The sequence below is a fragment of the Zootoca vivipara genome, chromosome 4 (assembly GCF_963506605.1).
Source record: "Zootoca vivipara chromosome 4, rZooViv1.1, whole genome shotgun sequence".
Classification (NCBI taxonomy): Eukaryota; Metazoa; Chordata; class Lepidosauria; order Squamata; family Lacertidae; genus Zootoca; species Zootoca vivipara.
In genome coordinates, this window is record NC_083279.1 from 98,737,230 (window position 1) to 98,751,258 (window position 14,029).

General features: G+C 47.0%; 1 protein-coding gene across 14 annotated transcripts in view; it reads left to right on the forward strand.

Annotated features, from left to right (window-relative positions):
- The window catches only part of ARAP1 (ArfGAP with RhoGAP domain, ankyrin repeat and PH domain 1), a 135,669-nt gene that overhangs the window by 60,638 nt on the left and 61,002 nt on the right, over positions 1-14,029 (forward strand). For all 14 annotated transcript variants that reach the window (XR_009557523.1, XM_060273980.1, XM_060273982.1 and 11 more), the window contains 3 exons: positions 6,906-7,036; positions 7,908-7,978; positions 12,010-12,122. Coding sequence is in view for 13 of the 14 variants with exons in the window: in XM_060273980.1 (XP_060129963.1) it covers positions 6,906-7,036; positions 7,908-7,978; positions 12,010-12,122 (315 nt within the window). In the remaining variant the exon portion in view is untranslated. The remainder of the gene's footprint in view (positions 1-6,905; positions 7,037-7,907; positions 7,979-12,009; positions 12,123-14,029) is intronic.

Genomic DNA, 14,029 nt, shown 5'->3' on the forward strand with positions numbered 1-14,029 from the left:
AACATCAGGGTCTTCTTCTACGGTACCGTAGTTCATTTGGCTTCATTTGGCCCTTCTCTTGCTCCACTTGCGGCGGGGGAAAAAAACAAACTCTTTTGCAGTTGTCAGTTGCACCTGCGGTGAGAGTCTGCTGCAGCTTTCTGCATTTCACTGCGCTGTGGGGGTTGGCTTGCAGCGAACACTCGGCACATATTGTGCTGTCTTTAATAAACTGCCACTTTTAGTTTCCCCAACCACTTAGAGATTTCTTCTGAAATATGAAGCAGTATATAAGTCAACAAACTTATATCCTGCAGTCGCATAGGCAAGGCTTTTTGCAGGCGGAGCTCTCAGGAGCTCAGTTCTGGTACCTCTCAGGTGGGTGCCATTGCCATTCTAAGAGAACAAGGGAGAAATGTCAGCTCCAGCACCTGTTTTTCTTGAAAAATAGCACTGAGTATGCAAGTTCAATATACAGTCATACCTCAGTTTAAGTACGCCTCGGTTTGAGTATTTTCAGTTTAAGTACTCCGCGGACCCGTCTGGAACGGATTAATCCACTTTCCATTACTTACTTTCAATGGGAAAGTACGCTTCAGGTTAAGTACGGACTTCCGGAACCAATTACACTCACCTCGGGTTAAGTACGCTTCAGGTTGAGTACTCCGCGGACCCATCTGGAACAGATTAATCCACTTTCCATTACTTTCAGTGGGAAAGTTCGCTTCAGGTTAAGTACGCTTCAGGTTAAGTACAGATTTCCGGAACCAATTGTGTTTGTAAACCGAGGTACCACTGTAGTTAATAATAATAACAAGATTGTATACTGCTTCAGGAAATCTGTTTGTGTGTTTTGCATCTCGACAAAAACCAGTGCATTCCCCCTAAAAATACAAATCCCAAGTCCTCTCGCAACTTCTTCGTGATAATAGTAAAATCACACATTTTAAATAAGCAATAGGCGTCTCCTCTGTGTGTGCGTGTGAAATAAAAAACAAAAGCAAACCATTAAAAATCCATTATGACACACCATCAGAGTGCAACATAATTACTATATATCTTTAAATATCTCATAAATATCACCAAATGAAAATGGGTGTTTACATGTAATAGAAAGCTGTTTGACAGGGGAACGGACTCAGCTTTGCAGGAGGTTTTTAAATGGATTGCCATCTATCTGGGACTCTTTAGCCGTGATGATGATGATGATGATGATGATGATGTTTAGTTGGGTCCGACTCTTCGTGACCCCATGGACCAAAGCATGCCAGGTACTCCTGTCTTCCACTGCCTCCCGCAGTTTGGTCAGACTCATGTTGGTAGCTTCGATGATATTATTATTATTATTGATAATAATAATAATAATAATAATAATAATAATAATAATAATTATACCCTGCCCATCTGACTAGGTTGCCCTGCATTACAGGGGTCGGGCTAGACTAGGCAGGGGCGTAGGAAGGGGGGTGCGGGGGGGGTTCAGTCTGCCCCGGGCGCCACCCTGATGGGTGTGTGTGACAAAATGGCCGGCGGCACTCATGCGTCTTGGCGCCCGCAGGCCCCGCGCTGTCTGCCGGCTGCTTCCCCCCCAGCTGTAAGGCGGCTGAGGCCCTGTGGTGTGCCCCTTCCCTATGGGCGCCATGCACCCCATGCCGTCTCCATCAGCAGTCGCATTTCCTCCATGCACCCCACCTCACCGGCTCAATTCTCACATCCATAAAACACTCAGACGTTCAAGAACCAATAATCAGGTACAAATCCTGCCGCAGGTCAAAAACTGACCCCCATCCTTTCCACCCCATCTTTTACCTAGGGGGCAGTGAAGTCCCCCCAACTCTCAGCTAGAGAGATGAACCCCCTTCTCCACCAACAGACGCCCACCCTGTATTTTAAATAACAACCACATAAATAAATGCTCCCCTTTGCATTCAGTGCCAAGAATGTATCCTCGATATATCTTTGTACAGAACCGTTTGCATTTTTTATTTAAAAAACCCCATAGTTCCTCTTTCTTTTTTTGCACTAGTTAAGGCCTGTGTGCATGTTTTAGAAGCCCAATGGTTGTGTTTTGTTGCTCTCAAGCGAGTCCTGTTTCCCCCTCCTGTCTGGGTTTCTCGTTGCTGCTGATCTCGGTGGTGGATTGGCAAGGATCCAGGCAGCCAAGTGGAAAAGCAGGTTTTGAGCCTGCAGATGCCAAGGGAACCTGTTTTACTGCAGGGCGAGGTTTCTCCAGGGAGGAACGGGCCGGCCAAATGAGCTGCAGAATGTAATTTTTGGGAGGCGGAAGCTTGCGAAAGCTAAGAGAACCGAAAAGCAGCAACAGCAGTAGCAGCGGCTTGGTTTAGTTTAAAGGGGTCTGCTGTGGCTGCAGGCTTAGAGATCTAGAAAAACTGCTGATTAGGACAACTTCGGAGCCTGCACCGTTGCAGGGATCTGAAAGTTGTGCCCTCCTGGAGAAGAGAGAACTTCTCAAATCTCTGCTCTTGAAATCTAACTAGCCTCTTTTGTAAAGGTTAATTCTGTATCCGGGGCAGCTGTTTATCAGCTCCATCTGGTACACAGGCTGAGACCCTACCTGCCCGCAGACTGTCTCGCTAAAGTGGTGCATGCTCTAGTTATCTCTCACTTGGACTACTGCAATGCGCTCTACGTGGGGCTACCTTTGAAGGTGACCCGGAAACTACAATTAAAACAGAATGCGGCAGCTAGACTGGTGACTGGGAGTAGCCGCCGAGACCACATAACACCGGTCTTGAAAGACCTGCATTGGCTCCCAGTACGCTTCCGAGCACAGTTCAAAGTGTTGGTGCTGACCTTTAAAGCCCTAAACGGCCTCGGTCCTGTATACCTGAAGGAGCGTCTCCACCCCCATCATTCTGCCCGAACACTGACGTCCAGTGCCGAGGGCCTTCTGGCAGTTCCCTCGTTGCGAAAAGCCAAGTTGCAGGGAACCAGGCAGAGGGCCTTCTCGGTAGTGGCACCCACCCTGTGGAACGCCCTCCCATCAGATGTCAAAGAGAAAAACAGGTACCAGACTTTTAGAGGACATCTGAAGGCAGCCCTGTTTAGGGAAGCTTTTAATCTTTAAGAAATTAGTGTATCTTATTATTTCTGTAGGCAAGACCTTGCATACAAAGGTCCGTATAGTTAAAGCTATGGTTTCCCAGTAGTGATGTATGGAAGTGAGAGCTGGACCATAAAGAAGGCTGATCGCCCAAGAATTGATGCTTTTGAATTATGGTGCTGGAGGAGACTCTTGAGAGTCCCATGGACTGCAAGAAGATCAAACCTATCCATTCTGAAGGAAATCAGCCCTGAGTGCTCACTGGAAGGACAGATCCTGAAGCTGAGGCTCCAATACTTTGGCCACCTCATGAGAAGAGAAGACTCCCTGGAAAAGACCCTGATGTTGGGAAAGATGGAGGGCACAAGGAGAACAGAGGATGAGATGGTTGGACAGTGTTCTCGAAGCTACGAACATGAGTTTGACCCAACTGCGGGAGGCAGTGGAAGACAGGAGTGCCTGGCGTGCTCTGGTCCATGGGGTCACAAAGAGTCGGACACGACTAAACGACTCAACAACAACAACAAATATTTCTGTTGGAAGCCGCCCAGAGTGGCTGGGGAAACCCAGCCAGATGGGCGGGGTATAAATAATAAATTATTATTATTATTATAAAGGGGATTTTTTCCTGAGCTCATGCGTACCCTTTGTGTGTAAGAAACGGACACTCCCCCGCCCAAGAACTAGGCACCCCAGTTTAAGAAGGATACCGACCAGCTGGAAGATGTGCAGAGATGGAAGATGACCAAGGGTCTGGAGACCAAGCCGTATGAGGATCGGTTGAGGGAGTTGGGTATGTTTAGTAGGACTGGGCGATATCTGGCTTTCAGCATCACAATATATCACCAGCTAAGCATCACGATATACCGATATATCATGAGGTCTGAAATACGGATGGAGCTATGTAAAGGTGACACCTGGTTTTCAGCTTTGTGATATACGAAGAGGCATTGACTGGCTTTATGGTTTCCCCCACATTTGCATGGTGCGCACAAACACATCATGATTCTCAATATATTGCCAGGCCAAAAAGTATGAAACCGATATCACGATATGGACTTCAAACTGGTTTTGTACGATATATCAATATCTTGCCCAGCCCTAATGTTCAGCCTGGAAAAGAGGGGGGACTGCAAGTTGATATGACAGCCGTCTTCAACTATCTGAAGGACTGCCTCGTTTATTGATTTATTGATTTATCCATATGTTCTCCAACCTTTTCCCTGACAGAACTCAAGGTGGTTTACAGACAAGAACTCTAAAAATGTAGAAAGACAGAGCAAGCTTGTTTTCTGCTGCCCTAGAGGAACCGATGGATTCAAATAGCAAGAAAGGATGTTTCTGAATAAATATCTGAGGGCAAGGGTTGTCTGACCACGGAACAGACTCCCTCAGAAGGTGCTGGGGTCTCCTTCGTTGGAGTTTCCTAGACGGCGGTTGGGGGGGGGCAGGAATTCATTAGCTATGATTCCTGCATTGCAGAAATTCTTGGGGTTCCCGTCTAACTCTACACTTCCATGATCCCCAGCGGTGGTTGGAACCTCCGTTGCATTTGCACGTAAAGCAGCAGTGCTCCTGATGTTTCGGACTACAACTCCCATCAGTCTCAGCCGGCCCATACTATCATGTGCTGATGGGATTTGTAGTCCAAAAGCTACAAGAGCACTCCAGGTTGGTGAAGTGTGCCCTAGAGGGAGACCAAGGCCTGTGACAACTGTGGGTCCCTAGCTGTCCTTGCACCTCCTTTTATAGAATCAGAGAACTGTAGCGTTGGAAGGGACGCTGAGGGCCATCTAGTCCAACCCCCTCCCTGCCACGCAGGGATCTTTTGGCCCATGTGGGGCTCGAACCCACAACCCTGAGATTAAGAATCTCAAGCTTTACCAACTGAGCTATTCCAGCTATTGCAGAGCCCATCTACTCCAGCATATTTTCACTTTGCTTTGTAGCAAATGGGAACGTGGAACCGGTGATTTATTTTTTGGGGAACCAGTGATTTAGTTTTTCCGCTTTGCCCCAGGAGGGAATCCCCCCTCCTCGTTTCCCGAGAGTAAGCAAATCACTGCCTCCTTCTCGCGGGGTGTACTGAGCTTGGAAGGCAAGCGAGAGGGAAGTTGCAACAGCGAAGGAAGTCTAATTTTGCTGAGTTTTCTGGTTGCAGCAAAGAACCTTCCTTGGTGTCTCATGTCTGGGAGCCAACAGGGTGACTGTTGGCCAGTTGGCGACGGGGCAGTTCTTTAAAAGAGGATTAGACAAATTGAAGGAGGAGAGGACTGTCGATTGCTTCTAGGCAGGATAGCTCTGCCCTGCCTCCAGAGTTGGTCCATTGACCACTTTGAGGACAGGATCTTTCTCCCTCCTCCATATGACATTGTTTCAAATATATGAAAGGATGTCATATGGAGGAGGGAGAAAGATTGTTTTCTGCTGCTCCAGAGAAGCGGACACGGAGCAATGGATTCAAACTACAAGAAAGAAGATTCCACCTAAACATTAGGAAGAACTTCCTGACAGTAAGAGCTGTTCGGCATTGGAATTTGCTTCCAAGGAGTGTGGTGGAGTCTCCTTCTTTGGAGGTCTTTAAGCAGAGGCTTGACAGGCATATGTCAAGAATGCTTTGATGGTGTTTCCTGCTTGGCAGGGGGTTGGACTGGATGACCCTTGTGGTCTCTTCCAACTCTATGATTCTAGGATGCTAGACTTAGGTGAGCCATTGGGTTAAGAAGTCTCTTCCTAGGATCTTGGTCCCATTTTTTAAAAATCTGGAACCTTGAGTTCCTTTCTATCCTGTTTCCCTTACTGTCATAATCTATTCTCTTTAAATTGCTGCAAAAGCTCACATTCAGATTGTTACAATAAAGAAATCACATTACTAGTGATATTATTATTGTTGTTATTATTATTTATTACATTTCTTTATATCCTTTCTGAAGATGAAAGCATCTAGAAGACGAGCTCTACAAAGTAATTTAATAGAATTAAAACAGTATAAAGAAGGGAATCTATTAAAATAGAGGTAAAAAAAACAGAGTGCTGCTATTATGGGTTTCGGCAGCTTAAATCCTCCCAAGGATCTCTCGGAATCGCTCGTCCCGTTGGGACATTGAAGAAGAAATTGAGGATAGTTTTTTGAGGGCCTTCTCGGTAGTGGCGCCCTCCCTGTGGATCGCCCTCCCATCAGATGTCAAGGAACTAAACAGCTACCTGACTTTTAGAAGACACCTGAAGGCAGCCCTGTTTAGGGAAGTTTTTAATGTTTGATGTTTTATTGTGTTTTTAATATTCTGTTGGGAGCCGCCCAGGGTGGCTGGGGAAACCCAGCCAGATGGGTGTGGTATGAGTAATAAATAATAATTATTATACATATTAAATGATGCCTTGTGTGGAGATAGTGGACTGAGATATTTCTTTTCTCCATCTTGCACAAAACTTGTTGTTCAGTCATTTAGTCGTGTCCGACTCTTCGTGACCCCATGGTCCAGAGCACGCCAGGCACTCCTGTCTTCCACTGCCTCCCGCGGTTTGGTCAAACTCATGTTCGTAGCTTCGAGAACACTGTCCAACCATCTCGTCCTCTGTCGTCCCCTTCTCCTAGTGCCCTCCATCTTTCCCAACATCAGGGTCTTTTCCAGGGAGTCTTCTCTTCTCATGAGGTGGCCAAAGTATTGGAGCCTCAGCTTCACGATCTGTCCTTCCAGTGAGCGCTCAGGGCTGATTTCCTTCAAAATGGATAGGTTTGATCTTCTTGCAGTCCATGGGATGTCCTCTCAAGAATCTCCTCCAGCATCATAATTAAAAAGCTGAGCCAGGTGGACGATGCCAGCTGATTTTAAAGCGAGGTCTCTGTTCTTTCTCATTCCAGTCCTCCTGTGAAAGACCACCTGCAAGACCCCGAGCAGCCACCTGCCCTCTTTCCCCGCCTGAACATCGCGGAGCAGACCGGCATCCCTGAGCCACCTTTGAAGCCCCCCCTCCTCTTCCATACGGACTTTGGTGAGTGTTTGTGCCTGGCGGAAGAGAAAGCTCAGTGCTGTGCGATCCCTCCTTCGTAGGGGGTTGAACTAGATGCCCTTTGGCGTTCCCTTCCAACACACCGGTTCTGTGATTCTGCAAAAGGGGTTTTTGGAAGTCCACCCGCTTCCCCCAACTTCACTTCAGATTCTGAAAGTGAAGTTCTGTTTTGAAATCCGAGAATGTGCTACATACTGGTACCTCTCAAGTGAGCATCAACGATATCACCCACCTTGGAAAACCTCTTCCGGTTGGAAAAGGCGATAGATTTTGGTCTAGGTGCACAATTGGGCATTCCTGGAAATCTAAGTCGCTCTTGTGCGTACCACAAAATGGTGTCAGTTTTAATCTGGTTTTTAGTCTGTTGGTGTTTTAGCTTTCGGAAGCTTTTTGTCGTCAATCTTTCTGTGTTATAATGTTATCGTCTACTCTTTTGTAAACTGCTTTGAGATTTTTCAAAAAACAAAAAAAATCATAATAATATTCAAAATAATATCAGCATCAGAAAAAATAAGATCAATAACAAAGAATTTATATCAATGAAATCAATATCAATAACAGCAGAAAAATAATATAACGGCAACAACCCGCCCCAACAGATCCCCCTAAATAACACCCCTGTCTGAGAGTCTGTTCAGCAGCCTCAGCTTTTGCAGCTGGAGTCAGTCCAGACCAGGTGGGAAAAGTTCTGCATGGCAGGGAGCAGTTCTTCCAGGACTCACAGCCAAGATGAACAGTATCCATGGATAGCCTCCTCCTCCTCCATGAATTTGCTTAATCCTCTTTCCAAGCCGTGGCTGCCTCCTGTGGCAGGGAGTTCCATAGTTTAACTGTGCCTGGTCTGTCTCCGCAGATGATTCTGATTATGAAGATCCCCCGTTTGAGGAGGAAACAGAAGCTCTGGCAGAGGAAATGACTGACAAGGTAGGTCCGCATCCCTGGGGGGGCCATGCTGCCCATCTCATCCTCAAAATAACTCGGAGGTTGCCTTCCCCTCCGGGATATGCTAATGCAGGGGTTGGCAAACTTTTTCAGCAGGGGGCTGGTCCACTGTCCCTCAGACCTTGTGGGGGGGCCGGACTATTTTTTTTGGGGGGGGGGAATGAACAAATTCCCACAAATAACCCAGAGATGCATTTTAAATGAAATGACACAGCATTCTATTGCAAGAGCACCAAGCTACAAGAAAGAAGATTCCACCTAAACATTAGGAAGAACTTCCTGACAGTAAGAGCTGTTCAACATTGGAATTTGCTACCAAGGAGTGTGGTGGAGTCTCCTTCTTTGGAGGTCTTTAAGCAGAGGCTTGACAGCCATCTGTCAGGAATACTTTGATGGTGTTTCCTGCTTGGCAGGGGGTTGGACTTGATGGCCTTTGTGGTCTCTTTCAACTCTAGGATTCTATGTATTTTTGCTGGGGACCACCTCTTTCTGTGATGTATGTATGATGTATTGGGGGGTGGTCTTGGGCTACAGGGTAGGCAATTTCAAAAGTCTATATAAGAGCTTGCACACTATTGTTCTGGGTTCTCTCCTCCCTCCTGCGAGGGGTGTGTGTATGTGTGTGTGTGTGAGAGAGAGCACCCTGTTGCAACAGTTTAATAAAAATCAGGCTTCCTAGCTGCTTTGCTTCTCAATATACTCTGGTTGGCCTCTGGTGTTTTTTCCTACAGATAGGGAACCCGTTTAAGGACTCCATACGGGCTCTTGGATACCCCATGAGGGAAAAAGAGCAGATTTTGTTTACTTCAGTTCCCTAGGAAAAAGCTGTGTGGACGGAGAAGCTTGAATCCCTGATTCTCTTTGCTCTGCTGTGGCTCAGGGGGGGAAACTGCTGATGTGCTTCTCAGCAGAAGCTCCCGGACGGTGGTTCTTTCAGCTATAAATAGAGGGGTCCTGTGCAACATCCGGTTGCATCGTGCACCAGAAGCCAGGAGGCCGTGAAGCAGCCCCAGCCGAGAAGGAGGATGGCTTTGACCTTCCAAACACCGCTCTGCACCCCAACCAATTTTTCATTTGTGGCACATTATAATAATTCTCAGGCGGGGCTGGTGCCAGACCCAGGGAGTGTGTGTGTGTGTGTGTGTGTGTGTGTGTGTGTGTGTGTGAGAGAGAGAGAGAGAGAGAGACATTTTGCAGACACTTCCTGGTCCCTTGCATTGTTTAAGAGCTCTTTTGCAGAGCTGCAACACTGATTAGGTCAAAACTCTCTGAATTGTTTTTAAAGCTGCCATCTATTTGATTATTTTTTTTAAGTGAAATTTTGGGGTGGCCAGCTCCCAAGAGACTGCGATCTACTCACAGAGTTAAAAACTGGCAGTGATCTACCGGTTCCCCCTTTTTGGGGGGTTCAGGTCAAAGTTGTTGAGTTTTTTCAGGGAGGAGGTAAAATGTTGAGCTTTTTTTTTAGGGGAGCCACAGTTGTTCAGCTTCTTTGCGGGGAGCCAGTGATCTACTTGTAATCTACCGCAGACATCCAGTGATCTACCGGTAGATCACGATCTACCTGTTGGACATGCCTGGGTCACTAAGAGAACAAGAAGAACATAAGTTTAGAGAAGATTGGAAAATATATGAGAAATAACTGTCTACAGCTGAAAACGCTGTCAGGAATAAGATAAATTCAACGGTGTAAATAAGTGGAAGGAGAAGAAGGGAAGTCACTGATATTTTAAGGTTGTATAAATGAATATTCTAAATTGTAAAACAGAAAATTTAATAAAGATATAATAATAAACAAATAAACAATAAATAAAAATTAATAATAAAATAATAAAAAAATAAAATAATAAATAATAAATAAAATATATAATAAATAAATAATAAAATATATAATAATAATAAAATAAATAAAGGAGAGTCCACAACCTTTTATGGGAGTCTCTTCTGCTGATAAACACAGTCACATATGTCTTTCCAGTAAATCCGAAGCACCTGAAAGTTTCTGTTTCATAGTTTAGCTTTTATTATTTTGTCTTGCTTTTATAATTCTGTTTTTTGGCTATTTTTCATCAGCTGGCCTATGACGGCAATAAACGGAAACTAAACTAAACTGTTTCACATATAGCAAAGGCACCTTGATGGCTTTGAAAGAGGATTAGAGCAGGCATCCCCAAACTTCGGCCCTCCAGATAATTTTGGACTACAATTCCTACCATCCCTGACCACTGGTCCTGTTACCTAGGGATCATGGCAGTTGTAGGCTAAAACAACTGGAGGGCCAAAGTTTGGGGGTGCCTGGATTAGAGGCTATCAATGGCTTTCTGTCTCGTATTTCTCCTTCCTCCCTACTCTATCCTCACAATGACCCTGTCAGGTAGGCGAGGCTGAGAGTGAGCGACTGGCCCAAGGTCACCCGGTGAACTCCGTGGCCGTGCGGGGATTCAAACCCCGATCTCCCATGTCTGAGCCCGGCACTCTAACCATTATGCCGGGATTCCTGCCCCATGCACAGGGAGTGTGAGTGTCTGGAGGCAGTTGGAGATGGATGGCGGCTAACGGATTGAGGTTGAATCCTGACAAGACAGAAGTACTGTTCTTGGGGGGACAGGGGACGGGCTGGTGTAGAGGACTCCCTGGTCCTGAATGGGGTAACTGTGCCCCTGAAGGAGCAAGTGCGCAGCCTGGGAGTCATTTTGGACTCACAGCTGTCCATGGAGACGAAGGTCAATTCTGTATCCAGGGCAGCTGTCTATCAGCTCCATCTGGTATGCAGGCTGAGACCCTACCTGCCCGCAGAGTGTCTTGCCAGAGTGGTGCATGCTCTAGTTACCTCCCGCTTGGACTACTGCAATGCGCTCTACGTGGGGCTACCTTTGAAGGTGACACAGAATCTACAAATAATCCAGAATGCAGCAGCTAGACTGGTGACTGGGAGCGGCCGCCGAGACCATATAACACCGGTCCTGAAAGACCTACATTGGCCCCCAGTACGTTTTTGAGCACAATTCAAAGTGTTGGTGGTGACCTTTAAAGCCCTAAATGCCCTCAGCCAAGGATACCTGAGGGAGCGTCTCCATCTCCATCATTCTGCCTGAGGTCCAGTTCTGAGGACCTTCTGACGGTACCCTCCCTGCGAGAAGTGAGGTTACAGGGAACCAGGCAGAGGGCCTTCTCGGTAGTGGCACCCGCCCTGTGGTATGCCCTCCCACCAGATGTCAAGGAAATACGTAGACAACAGTCTGACTTTTGGAAGACATCTGAAGGCAGCCCTGTTTGTTGTTGTTTAGTCTTTTAGTCGTGTCCGACTCTTCATGACCCCATGGACCATAGCACGCCAGGCACTCCTGTCTTGCACTGCCTCCCGCAGTTTGGTCAAACTCATGTTCGTAGCTTCGAGAACACTGTCCAACCATCTCATCCTCTGTCGTCCCCTTCTCCTTGTGCCCTCCATCTTTCCCAACATCAGGGTCTTTTCCAGGGAGTCTTCTCTTCTCATGAGGTGGCCAAAGTATTGGAGCCTCAGCTTCAGGATCTGTCCTTCCAGTGAGCACTCAGGGCTGATTTCCTTCAGAATGGATAGGTTTGATCTTCTTGCAGTCCATGGGACTCTCAAGAGTCTCCTCCAGCACCATAATTCAAAAGCATCAATTCTTTGGCGATCAGCCTTCTTTATGGTCCAGCTCCCACTTCCATATATCACTACTGGGAAAACCATAGCTTTAACTATACGGACCTTTGTCGGCAAGGTGATGTCTCTGCTTTTTAAGATGTTGTCTAGGTTTGTCATTGCTTTAGCCCTGTTTAGGGAAGTTTTAAATGTTTAATGCTATATTGTGTTTTTAATATTCGGTTGGGAGCCGCCCAGAGTGGCTGGGGAAACCCAGCCAGATGGGTGGGGTAATAATAATAATAATAATAATAATAATAATAATAATAATAATAATAATAATAATAATTCTGTGTCCCGGCAGCTTTTCAAAGTGCAACTCCTTTTTGTCTTCTTCCCCCTGCAGGAGGACGTGGCGGTGGAGTCGACACCGCAGAAACGTCGCTCTGCCCGGTTCAGCAGCCTGATGAGCGAAGACGAGCTGATTGAGGATTATTTCAAAGAGGAATCCCCCACCAAGTGAGGGATGCTGTGGTTTGTTTGCATGCATGAGAGCTCACGCTGAATATTTGGGTTGTCCTGGAATATCTGGCCTCGCCCTCTTGTTTCCAGGGTTGCCTTTCGAAAGCTAGGACGGAGCTTCCGCTCGAGGGACAAGCTATGCAAGGTCCAGAAGAAAGAGCAACCAAAATGATCGAGGGGGGATCATAGAGTTGGAAGGGACCCTCAAGGGTCATCTAGTCCAACCCCCTGCATTGCAGCGGGCATGGAGCAACCAGCCCTCTCAGGTTGCAGGATTTGGGGCTCTTTCATTTAGAGAAAATGCCAACACGAGGCAACATGATAGGTGTCCGGCATGGAGAAAGCAGAGAGAGAAAAAAGTTCCCCACTAGTTCTGGACATCTCACGAACTTGAAGGCTGGGAGATTCAAGACAGACAACGGGAAGCACTTTCCATGCAGCGTGTCGTTAACCCAGGGAACTCGCTGCCGCAGGAAGCTCTGTGTCTCCAGCTTCCAAGCCTGTTCCCCACCTTAGCTTATGCACACATATCTGGCTAATGTTCGGAACATGGGAAGCTTCCTTTTTCTGAGTCCGATCGTTGGCCCACCTAGCTCAGAATTGTCTCCACTGAAGGGAAGCAGTCAGGGTCTGAGGCAGCAGTTTCTCCCAGCCAGAGGTGCCAGCTGGAGCGGGGCAGGTAAGCCCTGCTTTGCATAATCGTTCACAACCGCTCTCATCCTCCCAGCCTGACCTGGAATCATAGAATCATACGGGGATCCCATACGGTGATCGAACCTGCAACCTTGGCATTATCAGCACCAGGCTCTAACCAACTGAGCTATCCATTTCAACTACAGCGGTACCTCACAAGACAGATGCCCTGCAAGACGAATTTTTCGCAAGACGAATGCGTCTTGCGATCTGATGGTGACTCACAAGACGAATTCGTTTTGCGAAAAATTCGTCTTGCGAATCGCGGTTTCCCATAGGAATGCATTGAAATTTAATTAATGCGTTCCTATGGGCAAAAAACCCAGGGGACCCAGGTGGCGCTGTGGGTTAAACCATTGAGCCTAGGGCGTGCTGATCAGAAGGTCAGCGGTTCGAATCCCTGTGACAGGGTGAGCTCCCGTTCCTTGGTCCCAGCTCCTGCCAACCTAGCAGTTCGAAAGCACGTCAAAATGCAAGTAGATAAATAGGAACCGCTACAGCGGGAAGGTAAACGGCGTTTCCATGTGCTGCTCTGGTTTGCCAGAAGTGGCTTTGTCATGCTGGCCACATGACCTGGAAGCTGTACGCTGGCTCCCTCGGCCAATAATGCAAGATGAGCGCGCAACTCCAGAGTCGGTCACGACTAGACCTAATGGTCAGGGGTCCCTTTACCTTTACCTTATGGGCAAAAAAAGAAATTTCAATGCATGCCTATGGGAAACCGCGATTCGCAAGACGATTTTTTCGCAAAACGAATTGACTCGCGGAACGAATTAAATTCGTCTTGCGAGGCACCACTGTAGATGCCATTTACTTCCCCAGGAGGTGTGTCGGAGTTTCTGATGGCTTTGTGGCCACAGATGGTGCTCAGTGCTCCTTGGAGGTTTTGCTTTTGCCTGTTATAAGAAAAAACTGCTCCTTTTCCCTTCTGGGGTACCCAAGAGCCCGTCTAGAGTCCTTATGTAGGTCCCCTATCGGTAGGAGAAAATAACAGAGGCCAACCAGAGAATATTGAGAAGCAAAGCAGCTAGTAAACCTGATATTTATTAAACTGTTTCAACAGGGTCCCCACTCACCACATGCAGGAGGGAGGTGGAACCCAGAACATTGGTGCGCAAGCTCTTATAGAGACTTTTGAAATTGCCCACTCTAGAGCCCAAGACCACCCCCCAATACATCATACATACATCAACCGGCCTCAACCAGACGTT